We start from the raw sequence: 13,037 nt of genomic DNA, 5'->3' as shown, positions 1-13,037 counted from the left end.
AGGCACAGTGGTGCATGCCTGTAGTCCAACAACCTGGGAGATTGAGGAGGGAGGATCGCTTGAGCCTGGGAGATGGAGGCTGCAGCGAGCTATGATTGTGCCACTGCACTCTAGCCTGGGTGACTGGATGGCAGAGTGAGACCCTGTCTCAAAAAAAAAAAAAAGGTAATAATTATATGCTCAACAGTTACGTGTAGTAAGACTACTTTTTAAATGGAGAGAATGGGGAAAATATGCAAAAAAGTTTTAGCCTATCTCATTAATTGATGGTGATAGTATTAGCCTTGTTTTTCTGAGACATTGAGTTTAAATGTGGGATAAAGTAAATGATCAAAGATGGATACTCTGTTATCCACAACGTCCTTGACATCAGGGTACTCAGCGCCAAAGAACCTTGATACAGTTGTCCTACAGAAGAGATTAAGTTGTTTTTAAAAAAAAAAACAGACCAGGTGTGACCGGGCGTGGTGGCTAATGCCTGTAATCCCAGCACTTTGGGAGGCCAAGGCAGGTGGATCACCAGGTCAGGAGATCGAGACCATCCTAGCTAACACAGTGAAACCCCATCTCTACTAAAAATACAAAAAATTAGCTGGGTGTGGTGGCGGGCGCCTGTAGTCCCAGCTACTCGGGAGGCTGAGGCAGGAGAATGGCGTAAACCCGGGAGGCAGAGCTTGCAGTGAGCCGAGATTGCGCCACTGCACTCCAACCTGGGCGACAGAGCAAGACTCCATCTCAAAAAAAAAAAAAGAAGACCAGGTGTGGTGGCTCATGCCTGTAATCTCAGCACTTTGGGAGGTCAAGGCGGAAGGATCACTTGAGCCCAGGTGTTTGAGACCAGCCTAGCCAACATAGTGAGACCCCATCTCTACAAAAACTATATATGGAATAAAAAGAGAAAAGAAATTACGTTTAGCTGGGTGCAGTGGGTCATGCCTGGAATCCCAGCACTTTTGGTGGATTGCTTTTAGCCTAGGAGCTCAAGACCAGCTTGGTTGACGTGGCAAAACTGCCTCCCTACACAAAATTTAAAAATTAGCCAGGTATAGTAGCACACACTTATAGTCCCAGCTACCCAGGAGGCTGAGTTGGGAGGATCACCTGAGCGCAGGGAGATCGAAGCTGCAGTGAGCCATGATTGTACTACTGCACTCCAGCCTGGGCAACATAGTGAGACTGTCTCAAAAAGAAAAGTGATAAATTATGTTTGAAAAATAGTTTAAGCCAGCCGCAGTGGCTCATGCCTGTAATCCTAGCACTTTGGGAGGCTGAGGCAGAGAATTGTTTGAACCTAGGAGGTGGAGGTTGCAGTGAGCCAGTATCATGCCACTGCACTCCAGCCTGGGTGACAGAGTGAGGCTTCATCTCAAAAAAAAAAAAAAAAAAGAAAGTTTAAAAACAAAACTAAGCAAATCTGTAGTTCTCAATTTGACGTTATATTCACATGAACTGGGGATGTACTTTTTTTTTCTGTTTTTTTTTTTTTTTTTGAGAGGGAGTCTCGCTCTATCGCCCAGGCTGGAGTGCAGTGGTGCGATCTCGGCTCACTGCAAGCTCTGCCTCCTGGGTTCACTCCATTCTCCTGCCTCAGACTCCCGAGTAGCTGGGACTACAGGCGCCCGCCACCACGCCCGGATAATTTTTGTATTTTTTGGTAGGATGGCGTTTCACTGTGTTAGCCAGGATAGTGTCAATCTCCTGACCGCGTGATCCGCCCACCTTGGCCTCCCAAAGTGCTGGGATTACAGGCGTGAGCTACCACACCCGGCCAACTGGTGATATATTTTATACAGATCCAGTCTCTCTGACCACCCAAAAGCCCTAGAAACAGGCAACCTAGTAGCAGTGAATATCCCTGTGTCCACGTTGTGATCTGGAAATGCTGTTTTCCTGTAACAGAAACAGGCTGGCTGGGCACAGTGGCTCACACTTGTAATCCCAGCTCTTTGGAAGGCTGAGGCAGGAGGATTGCTTGAGCCCGGGAGTTTGATACCAGCCTGACCAACATAATAAGATGCCGTCTCTACAAAAAAATACAATTAGCCGGGTGCGATGGTACACGCCCGTGGCCCCAGCTACTCTGAGGGCTGAGGTAGGAGGATTGCCTGGGCCCAGGAAGCAGAGGTTGTAGTGAGCCGAGATTGTGCCACTCCATTCCAGCCTGGGCGACAGAGTGAGGGGCTGTCTCAAAAAAAAAAAAAGAAAAGAAAAGAAAAGAAACTGGAGCTTCTTCGAAAATGGCTGATTCCAGATCTGGAGCAGGCAATGAACAAGAGTAACCCAGAACATTTTGTGATACCCATTAGTGGGAAAGATAGTGTAGTTATGTCAAGAGCACGTAGAAGTCAGTGCAAAGAGCCTCCCACTGGCCCAAAGTGGGGCAACTTGAGCTTCAGTGAGGAAAATAATTGCAACTGATTTAATCCCTTGAAATCTGTTTAAATTCATGAGTTCACAGCAACTTTAAAAAAAAATTAATTAGTTGCTGTGTTAATTCCCTAGTACCACCATAACAAATTCCCACAAACAGTGGCTTAAAACAACAGGAATATATTCTCTCTGTTTTTTTTTTTTTTTCTTTGAGATGGAGTCTCACTCTGTCACCCAGACTGGAGTGCAGTGGTGCGATCTCAGCTCACTGCAACCTCTGCCTCCCGGGTTCAAGTGATTCTCCTGCCTCAGCCTCCCGAGTAGCTGGGATTACAGGCATGCACCACCACGCCCAGCTAATCTTTGCATTTTTCATAGAGATGGGGTTTCATCATGTTGGCCAGGCTGGTCTCAAACTCCTGACCTCAAGTGATCCTCCTGCCTCAGCTTCCCAAAGTGCTGGGATTACAGGCGTGAGCCGCCACGCCCGGCCAGGAATGTATTATCTTGTGATCCTGGAGGCCAGAGGTCTCCCACATACATCTACTTTTTTAAATGGGTAGGATTCAACTATAGGATCTAGGGATGCATCTGTGTGTAATAAAACTCTAAAGATATACAAGGAAGTGTGGACCTGAGAAGTCAGGATAACGTGCTATCTGGGGGAGAAGGAAGCGGTTGTCATTAGGATGAGTGTGTGAAAGGGCTTCTGGAAGGGCAAAGTTCTATTTCTTGACCAAGGTGCTACTGACAGTCATGTTTCCCTTTTGTTAACTCGTGACGCCTGTGTGGGATGACACCCGCACGCATCCACGTTCAGAGACAGGAAGCAGCAGGGGCATGGGGCTGAAAGGGTTCCCATTTCCAGCTGCTGGAATAATCAGGAACACCCCATAATGTTCTTGGTTGAGAATTACTGTGCTAATAAAACTAGCAGAATATTTATTACTGATTTTTTTTTTATTTGATTAATGTTTGGCTCTCTGTATCGCCATTTTACTTCACAATAAAAAGTTTGAGGCCAGGCGTGGTGGCTCACCCCTGTAATCCCAGCACTTTGGGAGGCCGAGGTGGGTGGATCCCTTGAGGTCAGGAGTTTGAGACCAGCCTGGCCAACATGGCGAAACCCCGTCTTTACAAAAAACACAAAAATTAGCCAGGTGTGGTGGCGGGCACCTGTAATTCCCAGCTACTCAGGAGGCTGAGGCAGGAGAATCGCTTGAACCTGGGAGGCAGAGGTTGCAGTGAGCTGAGATTGTGCCACTGTACTCCAGCCTGGGCAACAGAGCAAGACATGATCTCTAAATAAATAAAATAATAAAATAAAATTAAATTAAATTAGCAGAGACGATAGTGTATGCCTGTGGTCTCAGCTACTCAGGAGGCTGAAGTGGGAGGATCACTTAAGCTTGGGAGGTTGAGACTGCAGTGAGCTGAGATCGTACCACGGCACTCCAGCCTGGGCAACAGAGCAAGACATGGTCTCTAAATAAATAAAATAAAATAAAATTAGCAGAGGTGATGGTGTATGCCTGTGATCTCAGCTACTCAGGAGGCTGAAGTGGAAGGATCACTTAAGCTTGGGAGGTTGAGACTGCAGTAAGCTGAGATCGTGCCACTGCACTCCAGCCTGGGCAACGGAGCAAGACATGGTCTCTAAATAAATAAAATAAAATAAAATTAGCAGAGGTGATGGTGTATGCCTGTGATCTCAGCTACGCAGGAGGCTGAAGTGGGAGGATCACTTAAGCTTGGGAAGTTGAGGCTGCAGTGAGCTGGGATTTTACCAGCTGGGCAACAGCTGCGCTCCAGCCTGAGCAACAGAGCAAAACTCTGTCTCAAAAAAAACTTTTTAATTAAAAAAAAAAAAAAAAACGCAAAGGAGAATATGCTAATTACCCAGTCATTGTGTCCCTGTGAGGGTGAAATAAAGTATGAATCAGACTGAGTCTGGCTCATTTCCATGGCTCCAGCAGAAGGCCTCGCTCGGAGTACAAGCTGAATAAATAAACGGGAACTATTATTAGGGGTGTGCTTACACATTTTCCACGTAGCAGCTACTGTTTATTGAGGTCGTATTTCTCAAAATCCTCCTGCATATCCCTCCCATCTCAATCACGTGAGATGCCTGTTATAAATGCAGGTTCCAGGACTCCGTTTTGGTCTTGCTGAGTCAGAATCTCTGAAGGGTGAGACCCAGATGTCTGCATTTTTTTCACAAGCTCCCCCAGAAGATCCTGGTGCAAATAGAAGTGTGATAACTCTCGGAATAGACTCATTCACAGTCAGAAGTAGAATTTATGACATTTAAACAAGTTTGTGATGGTCTCATGGACTTATTAAAGTAAGCAGAAAACCATCCACAATGTTAAAACCCAGGGCTGGCAGTGCTGTGGGTGATGAGTCAATAAACTATTGATAAAAATACAAGCGAACATTTGTTGAGGATTTAGTATGTTTCAGGTTCTGTGCTATGCGTGTGACAATCATCAGCACACTTCATTCTTGGAGGTGCCTGGATTTACCTACCACCTTCCCTCTAAGATTCCACCATGACATCCTTCCTTCCCGTCCTGCTACAGGTAGAGTCACTGACCACAGAGCTGTCAGCTGAGCGCAGTTTCTCAGCCAAGGCAGAGAGCGGGCGGCAGCAACTGGAACGGCAGATCCAGGAGCTACGGGGACGCCTGGGTGAGGAGGATGCTGGGGCCCGGGCCCGTCACAAGATGACCATTGCTGCCCTTGAGTCTAAGTTGGCCCAGGCTGAGGAGCAGCTAGAGCAAGAGACCAGGTAGGTGAGAGCGGAGGCCACGGGAGAAAGGTGACCTCCACATTCTGGTGAGTGAGAGGAAGGACGCTGTGTTACAGACACCTAGTTTGAAACATCCAAAAGACATCACCAAGTAATGACTGCTGGCCTGGCATGGTGGCTCACGCTTGTAATCCCAGCACTTTGGGAGGCAGAAGTGGGAGGATCCCTTGAGGCCAGGAGTTTTAAGATCAGTCTGGGCAACATAGCAAGACCTCATCTCTTAAAAAAAAAACCAGGTGTGTTAACGCGTGTCTGTAGTCCCAGCTGCTCAAAAGCCTGAGATAAGAAGATGGCTTAAGCCCAGGAGTTCGAGGCTGTAGTGAGCTATGATCACAACACTGCAGTCCAACTCCAGCCTGAGTAACAGTGCAAGACCTTGTCTCTAAAAAAAAAACAAACAAACAGCCAGGCACAGTGGCTCATGCCTGTAATCCCAGCACTTTGGGAGTCCGAGGCAGGCAGATCATTTGAAAGCAGGAGTTTGAGACCAGTCTAGCCAACATGGTGAAACCCCATCTCTACCAAAACACCAAAATTAGCCGGGTGTGGTGGCTCATGCCTGTAATCCCAGCTACTGGGGAGGCTGAGGCAAAAGTATCATTTGAACTCAGGAGATGGAGGTTGCAGTGAGCCGAGATTGCACCACTGCACTCCAGCCTGGGTGACAGAGCCAGATTCCATTAAAAAAAAAAAAAAAAAAAGGAAAAGAAAAAGATGCCAGGCACGGTGGCTCAGGCCTGTAATCCTAGCACGTTGGGAGGCCGAGGCAGGCAGATCACCTGAGGTCAGGAGTTTGAGAACAGCCTGACCAACATGGAGAAACCCTGTCTTTACTGAAAATACAAAAAATTAGCTGGGCATGGTGGCACATGCCTGTAATCCCAGCTACTCGGGAGGCTGAGGCAGGAGAATCACTTGAACCCAGGAGGCAGAGGTTGTGGTGAGCCAAGATCATGCCATTGCACTCCAGCCTGATAACAAGAGTGAAACTCTGTCTCAAAAAAGGAAAAAAAAAAAAGAAAAGAAAAAGAGGCCGGGTGCAGTGGCTCATGCCTGTAATCTCAGCACTTTGGGAGGCCGAGACGGGCAGATCACGAGGTCAGGAGTTCGAGACCATCCTGGCTAACACGGCGAAACCCCATCTCTACTAAAAATACAAAAAACTAGCCGGGTGAGGTGGCGGGCACCTGTAGTCCCAGCTACTTGGGAGGCTGAGGCAGGAGAATGGCATGAACCTGGGAGGCGGAGCTTGCAGTGAGCTGAGATCCGGCCACTGCACTCCAGCCCGGGCAACAGAGCAAGACTCCGTCTCAAAAAAAAAAAAAAAAGAAAGACCTCTCTGGGGCTACGGTGGGATGGATCAGAGGAGAGAGACTGGAAGCTGGGAGGTTTGGAAGGAGTCTGCAGTGATGGTCCAAGCAGAACAAGATGAGGCCTGAGCTGGGCCTGGGGTCGTGAAGATGAACAGGAGAGGACGAAGAAGAGAAATCGGGGGCAGAAGGAATGAAGCTGAGGCTATGGGTGGCAGCAGGGGAAGAAGACACTGTTTGGAGCTAAGGCCTGGTGACTGAGGAAATATTGGGTTTTGGGGGAAAGATGCTAAATTCGTTGTGGAACATGATGAGAATGAGAGGCCTCAGGGACAGGCAGAAGGAAACGGCCCCAGAGGTTCATGAGAGAAGTGGTTCTCAGTCCACAGGGTTACCCAGGGGCCCCAGGGCTCATGGGAACTGTAGTTTGAGGTCTATGAGGACCCCTGCTCCATTATACAAATGAGGAAACCGAGGTTCTGAGGGAGTAGAAGAGTTGCTTGAAGTCACCCCGCACCAAGTGTAATGGCTCATGCCTGTAATCCCCACACTTTGGGAGGCTGAGGCAGGAGGATCACTTGAACCCAGGAGTTTGTCAAGACCAGCCTGGGCAACATGACGAGACCCCATCTCTACAAAAATAAAAATTAAAAATTAGCCCAGCATGATGGCACACACCTGTAGTCCTAGCTACTCGGGACACTGAGGTGGGAGGATCTCTTGAGCCCAGCACATTGAGGCTGCAGTGAGCCATGATCACACCATTGCACTCCTGTCCAGTCAACACAGCAAGGCCCTTTCTCAGAAAAATAATAGTCACCCTGGGAGCAAAGAAAGACTAGATGATTCTTAGCTGAAGAAGTTTCTCTCCTTGCCTCCTTTTCCACTGCTTAGTGCCTTGCCACTCGCCCCCAGCCCTGTGCCTTCCTCTCAGCAGACCTGGAGCTGTTGTATCCAGTGTGGCTGTCAAGCAATACCGACTGCTAGAGGTCCTATCACATGGACTTCACCCCAGATGTGATGGTCCGTGCAGGAGAGGACAGGTGTAGGGGAAAAAGAGTGTTCCCTCCCGCTCTGAAGATTCAAGTCTGCTGAAATAAACTGACGATAAATAGATTAACAAATAAAAGGCATACAAATATATTAATGTGCATGAACACAGGAGCCATATAAAATGGAAGACTTTTTATACAGGGCCAGGTGGTTGAGGCTTAAGTATCTTCTTTATAGGGGAGAGGGACAGAAAAGGATGTGTTCAATTGTGAGAGATAGTAAATGATTTTCAGGGGGAAATGAATGGGCCCAAAGACTAAACTAGTTTGTAAATGATTCTCTTTGGAAACTGAACGGGACCAAACATATACTTATTATAAATCACAATATCATAGGAAACAGGTATGTGAGGTATCCTCGTAGAAGCCAAGGACACGAATGCCGAGGAGAAGGGAGCCTGCATGTCAATGTTTGGCCTCAGTAAACTGTGGGAACCAGTTAGGGGTTAGGAAAGAGGGAAGAAGCCAATCCAAGAACAAGATGACAGCCACTGCCTGAGTCTATGGGGACAACATCCTACGTTGAGCCCCTCTACTGAGACTCCTCCTCATCCCTCTCTTCAGAGAGCGCATCCTCTCTGGAAAACTGGTGCGCAGAGCTGAGAAGCGGCTTAAAGAGGTGGTGCTCCAGGTGGAGGAGGAGCGGAGGGTGGCTGACCAGCTCCGGGACCAGGTAAGCAGCTGACATCATTAGGGAGCAGTGGAGAGGGTGACCACTGACTGAGAGATTGCACAGGCCATCTCCAGAGGCAATGAGCTCCCATCACAAGAAGCAACTTGCAGGTGCTGGACTGGAACTGAATGCAGATACCATCTTGGCCCTTGGCACATCAGCAGAGGGTTGGAATCAGTGAGTTTGCAATTTATAAGTGCTGGCATCTAGAAAGGGCCCTGTAGGGAGCTGAGGCAGCCAGGTCAAGGGAAGAAGTGAAACTCTACCCAGAAGCTAGACCAGCACCAAAATAACAAAAGATAATGTTTATTGAGTGCTTTCTATGTAGTAGGCACTGTGCTAAAGACATAACATTTAGTGTGTTTAATTCTTACCAGAATGCTAGAAGGAAGGTGCTATGATTTATACTCTTATTTATGTGAGGAAACTGAGGTACAGAAAGGTGAAGTAACTTGCTCAAAATTATTTAGATGGTAAGAGGTGGGGTCAGTATTCAAACCTCAGCACTCTGGCCCCAGAGTGTGTGTTCTTGATTATTTACTGAGCAGTTACTGTGTCATAAGCAACTGCTTTTTAAAAAATACACGGCCGGGCACGGTGGCTCACACCTGTTATCCCAGCACTTTGGGAGGCCAAGGCGGGCGGATCACGAGGTCAGGAGATCGAGACCATCCTGGCTAACACGGTGAAACCCCATCTCTACTAAAAATACAAAAAATTAGCTGGGCGTGGTGGCGGGCGCCTGTAGTCCCAGCTACTCAGGAGGCTGAGGCAGGAGAATGGCGTGAACCCGGGAGGCAGAGCTTGCAGTAAGCCGAGATCGCACCACCGCACTCCAGCCTGGGTGACAGAGCGAGACTCCGTCTCAAAAAAATAAAAATAAAAATAAAAAATACACATTTGCATTTCCTCACCAGTTCCATTTCACAGATGAAGAAACTGAAACTTTAAGAGGATATATTTTGCATCAGAGTCACAGAGATAGAGCCTGGATCAGATCCCAGGTCTGTCTGGACAGAGTCCCTCTGCCCTTAAAAGCTCAGCTGTGTTTTATTTACCATTCATTCCACAAATGATTATTGAGCACCTACTATGTGCCAGATACTGTGGTAGGCATTAGGGATATGGATGTGAACGAAACAGAGGAAGTCCCTGCCCTCATGGAGCTTACATTTTCAGCATAGGATGAGACACAATAAACCTGTAAACCAGCAGATAATTACAGATTGTGACAAGGACTATGAAGAAAAAAAGTGAAGAGAGAGGAAGACACAGAGGACTGGTGAATCCTCTTCAGGTTGGGAGATCAGGAAGAACTCTCTGAGAAGGTGACATTTAAATTGATACCTGAAGGGTGAAGAAGAGCCAGTCAGAGGGAACAGCAAGTATAAAGGCCTTGAAGTACAGAAATAAGTTTGGTGAGTTCAGAACAAAAAGCAGACCAGTATGGTCTAGATAAACATCTGTTGTTACTTTAGTCCTGGTCTCGCTTCTTGGTAGAGTTTAACTTTTTCCCTCACTTTGGCTGCCTCACCTCCCTACAAGGGCCCTTCCTAGATGCCACAATTTATGAATTGCAAAGTCATTGATTCCAACCCTCTGTTGATGTGCCAAGTGCCAGGATGGTATCTGCACTCACTTCCAGTCCAGCACCTGCAAGTTGCTTCTTCTGATGGGAGCTCATTGACACCAGAAAATGTGGGGTAGGGGGGTTGAATGATGAGAAATGAGGTCAGATCATGTATGTTCCCTCCCTGAAGAGAGAGGTGGTAGGGTCTGGGGAGGATCTCAGTGAAGTTGGTCTGGTCAGTGGGTTTATGGGAAGAGAGAACTGGACCAAAAAGAGACCCTGTGGGGCCTGGAGTGCAAGGCTGAGGGGCTGGAACCTTGTCCCAGGGGTACTGGGGAGCCATGAAAGGACTGTGAGCAGGAGGGTCTGGGTCAGCTCTGGGTAGAGGAAGACCTTTCTGAGGTCATGTAGAAGAGAGACTGGAGGTCAGGGTAGAGGCTGGCATGAGGGATTTAGGGGAAAAGAACAAGGCCTAAACAGAGAGCAGAGGATGGGGCAGAAGGGATGGGGCAGTAGTGGGCTGTTGGGGAGGGGGGGAGTGATGACAGTACCTGGAAATATAACCTGGTACCCCTGCTCCCACCAAGCTGGAGAAGGGAAACCTTCGAGTAAAGCAGCTGAAGCGGCAGCTGGAGGAGGCCGAGGAGGAGGCATCCCGGGCTCAGGCCGGCCGCCGGAGGCTGCAGCGTGAGCTGGAGGATGTCACAGAGTCGGCCGAGTCCATGAACCGTGAAGTGACCACACTGAGGAACCGGCTTCGGTATGGTCATCCCTCGTGTAGGCCTGACGGGTGGGCAGCACCCTCACTCCGTAAACCCCGAGGCTTTGCCAGGGGCAACAGGAGGGGGAAGTGGATCCATGGGGCCCTGGGGCTGTGGGAACAGCGGCTGTGTTGCGGGAGAGCCAGATCCACGTAACTTCTTTCTTCCCACACGCGTTTCTCCCTGTCCCATCTCTGCCCTCCTTTCCCACCGGGTACCACTGCCTTTCTCTCCTTTCCTCCTCTGTGCGTCCATCTCTCGCTGCCCCCCATTGCTTCTGCCCGTCTCCCTCCATTTCTCTTGATCTCATCTCTCTCTCCTCCCTTATTTGGTTCTCTCTCTCTCTCTCCTCCCCTTCCTTCCCCTCGTTTCACCTCTGTATCCTGGTCTCTCCTCCCCACAGACGCGGCCCCCTCACCTTCACCACCCGCACGGTGCGGCAGGTCTTCCGGCTAGAGGAGGGCGTGGCATCCGATGAGGAGACAGAGGAAGCAGAGCCTGGGTCTGGGCCATCCCCGGAGCCTGAGGGGTCCCCACCAGCCCACCCCCAGTGACCCTACCCTGTCCCCAGATGCACTAACAGATGGGGCCCAGTCCCCTTCCTCCCTGGACCCCACGGGCCCCTGTCCCAGGAACCCCGCCCTCTGACTTCCTGCCCTTTGGAAATGGTGCCGCACTCTGACGTTTATCAGACCCCACCTGGGTCCCCTGCAACCGCCCATCAAAGGATGACCCCTAAACACAGAGGAGCGGGGCAGGCAGGGAGGCAAGCACTGGAGCTACCTTGCTTGGGGGGAGACTGGGTGCAGTTGGCCAGCTGTGTTCCCGTCAGCTCCCTGTCCTCCTTTCTATATTGATCTATAGATATTAGGAAGGGAGTGACACGGCTCCTCCACCGTCCTCAGCCAGTACAGCCCATTCCCTCTGCTTCTCTCTCTCTCTCCCTCCCGCTCCCTCCCTCCCCTCTCACCGTCTTTCTTGGCTTCTCTGAGGGTCTCTCTGTGCATCTTTTTAGGAGTCTCGCTCCCACTCTCTCTCTACGTAGCCACTCTCCTTCCTCCATTTCTGCGTCCACCCCTGAACTCCTGAGTGGCAGAAACCCCAGGCCTCCAGCAGCCTTGAACCCTTGCAGAGGGGCAGGACAAGGGGACTCCTCTCACTCCTGCTGCTGCCCATGCTCCACCCTCCCTTCTGGTTGCTCTGAGGGTTTGGAGCCTCCCTCTGGGACTGAAGGAGTGTCCGTTATCCTCCCAGCCTCCAGGCTGTGGCAGAAATAAACTCCAACCCAACTGGACTGTCTGTGTGGCTGTGTGTGTTCCCGCAGGGGGTCTCTGCTGGGGCAGCAGGTCAGGCAGCCTGCTGGTTCGGATCACAGCTGCGTGGGTTTACAGGGGCCTCCTGTGGATCAGGCGCTTCTTAACTCCTTTCCTCCTCACCCCAGTGTATAATGGAAATATTTCCTCCACTATACAGATGAGCGAACAGTCTCAGAGCAGCAGCGTCCCACACTCCACGCCCCCAGTGAGTGCTAGAAGGGGTGTTGCACTCACGCCAACTCTTAAGTGTTTGCAAAATAAATGACAGGCCTGCTGCAGTGGCTCATACCTGTGACCCGAGTGCTTCGGGAGGCTGAGGTGGGAGGATCACTTGAGCCCCGGGGGGGGGGCGGTTGTGTGGAGGCTGCAGCGAGCTATGACTGCACCACTGCAGTGTAGCGTGGGTGAGAATGAGATCCTATCTCAAAAGCAAAACAAAAACGCAGCTGTGGTGGTTTGTGCTGGGTGCTGTGCTAAGCACAGTTTATCTTAACCCTCAGCACAGCACTACAGGTAGAGATTTCATTGCACTCCGTTGCCTAGAACAGTGTCTGGCACACAGCAGGCATTCGCTCAATATTTGCTGAATAACTAAGTGACGCCCCTCCTACCCTTTTAGAGTTGTGGAAACAGGCTCAGAGAGGCTGAGTGACTTGCCCAGGGACACACAGCTACTAAGAAGTTGAAACAGTTTGAAGCCAGACAGTCTGGCCTCAGAGTCAGGACATACAGAGTCTGAGCCCTCAGCCCCTGACCCAACCCTGGGGACCCAGGTCTATCCCTCCCCTGGGAACTAGGCACCCTCGTGCGGGGGCTCACGTTCCTCAGACTGAGTCCTCAGTGACTTTTCAGTTAGAGGTGTTGATCCCCATTTTTACCATCAGGGAAACTGAGGCAGGTGCTTGCCCTAAATAAGGTGCAAGCCATGGAGAGGATGTCAGGACCACCAAAGCCCATCCTCCCCTTTTTAAAAAAATTGAGAAAGGGTCTCACTGTGTCACCCAGGCAGGAGTGCAGTGGCACAATCGTGGCTCACTGCAGCCTCGACCTCCCAGGCTCAAGCGATCCTCTCACCTCAGCCTCCTCAGTAGCTGGGACTACAGATGCCACCATACCTGGCTAATTTTATTTTATTTTTTGTAAACACAGGGTTTCTCTGTGTTGCCCAGGCAG

General features: G+C 49.9%; 1 protein-coding gene across 1 annotated transcript in view; it reads left to right on the top strand.

Moving 5' to 3' along the window:
- MYH14 (myosin heavy chain 14) overlaps positions 1–11,842 on the top strand; it is a 103,078-nt gene extending 91,236 nt beyond the window's left edge. Inside the window, exons 40-43 of the mRNA XM_026448385.1 lie at positions 4,953–5,161; positions 8,109–8,217; positions 10,375–10,547; positions 10,952–11,842. Of these exons, the coding sequence (XP_026304170.1) occupies positions 4,953–5,161; positions 8,109–8,217; positions 10,375–10,547; positions 10,952–11,102 (642 nt within the window). The 3' untranslated portion in view covers positions 11,103–11,842. The remainder of the gene's footprint in view (positions 1–4,952; positions 5,162–8,108; positions 8,218–10,374; positions 10,548–10,951) is intronic.
- Positions 11,843–13,037: the final 1,195 nt, after the last annotated feature.

The sequence above is a fragment of the Piliocolobus tephrosceles genome, chromosome 21 (genome assembly GCF_002776525.5).
Source record: "Piliocolobus tephrosceles isolate RC106 chromosome 21, ASM277652v3, whole genome shotgun sequence".
In the NCBI taxonomy this organism is placed as follows: domain Eukaryota; kingdom Metazoa; phylum Chordata; class Mammalia; order Primates; family Cercopithecidae; genus Piliocolobus; species Piliocolobus tephrosceles.
This window is presented reverse-complemented; position numbering and strand designations above follow the sequence as displayed.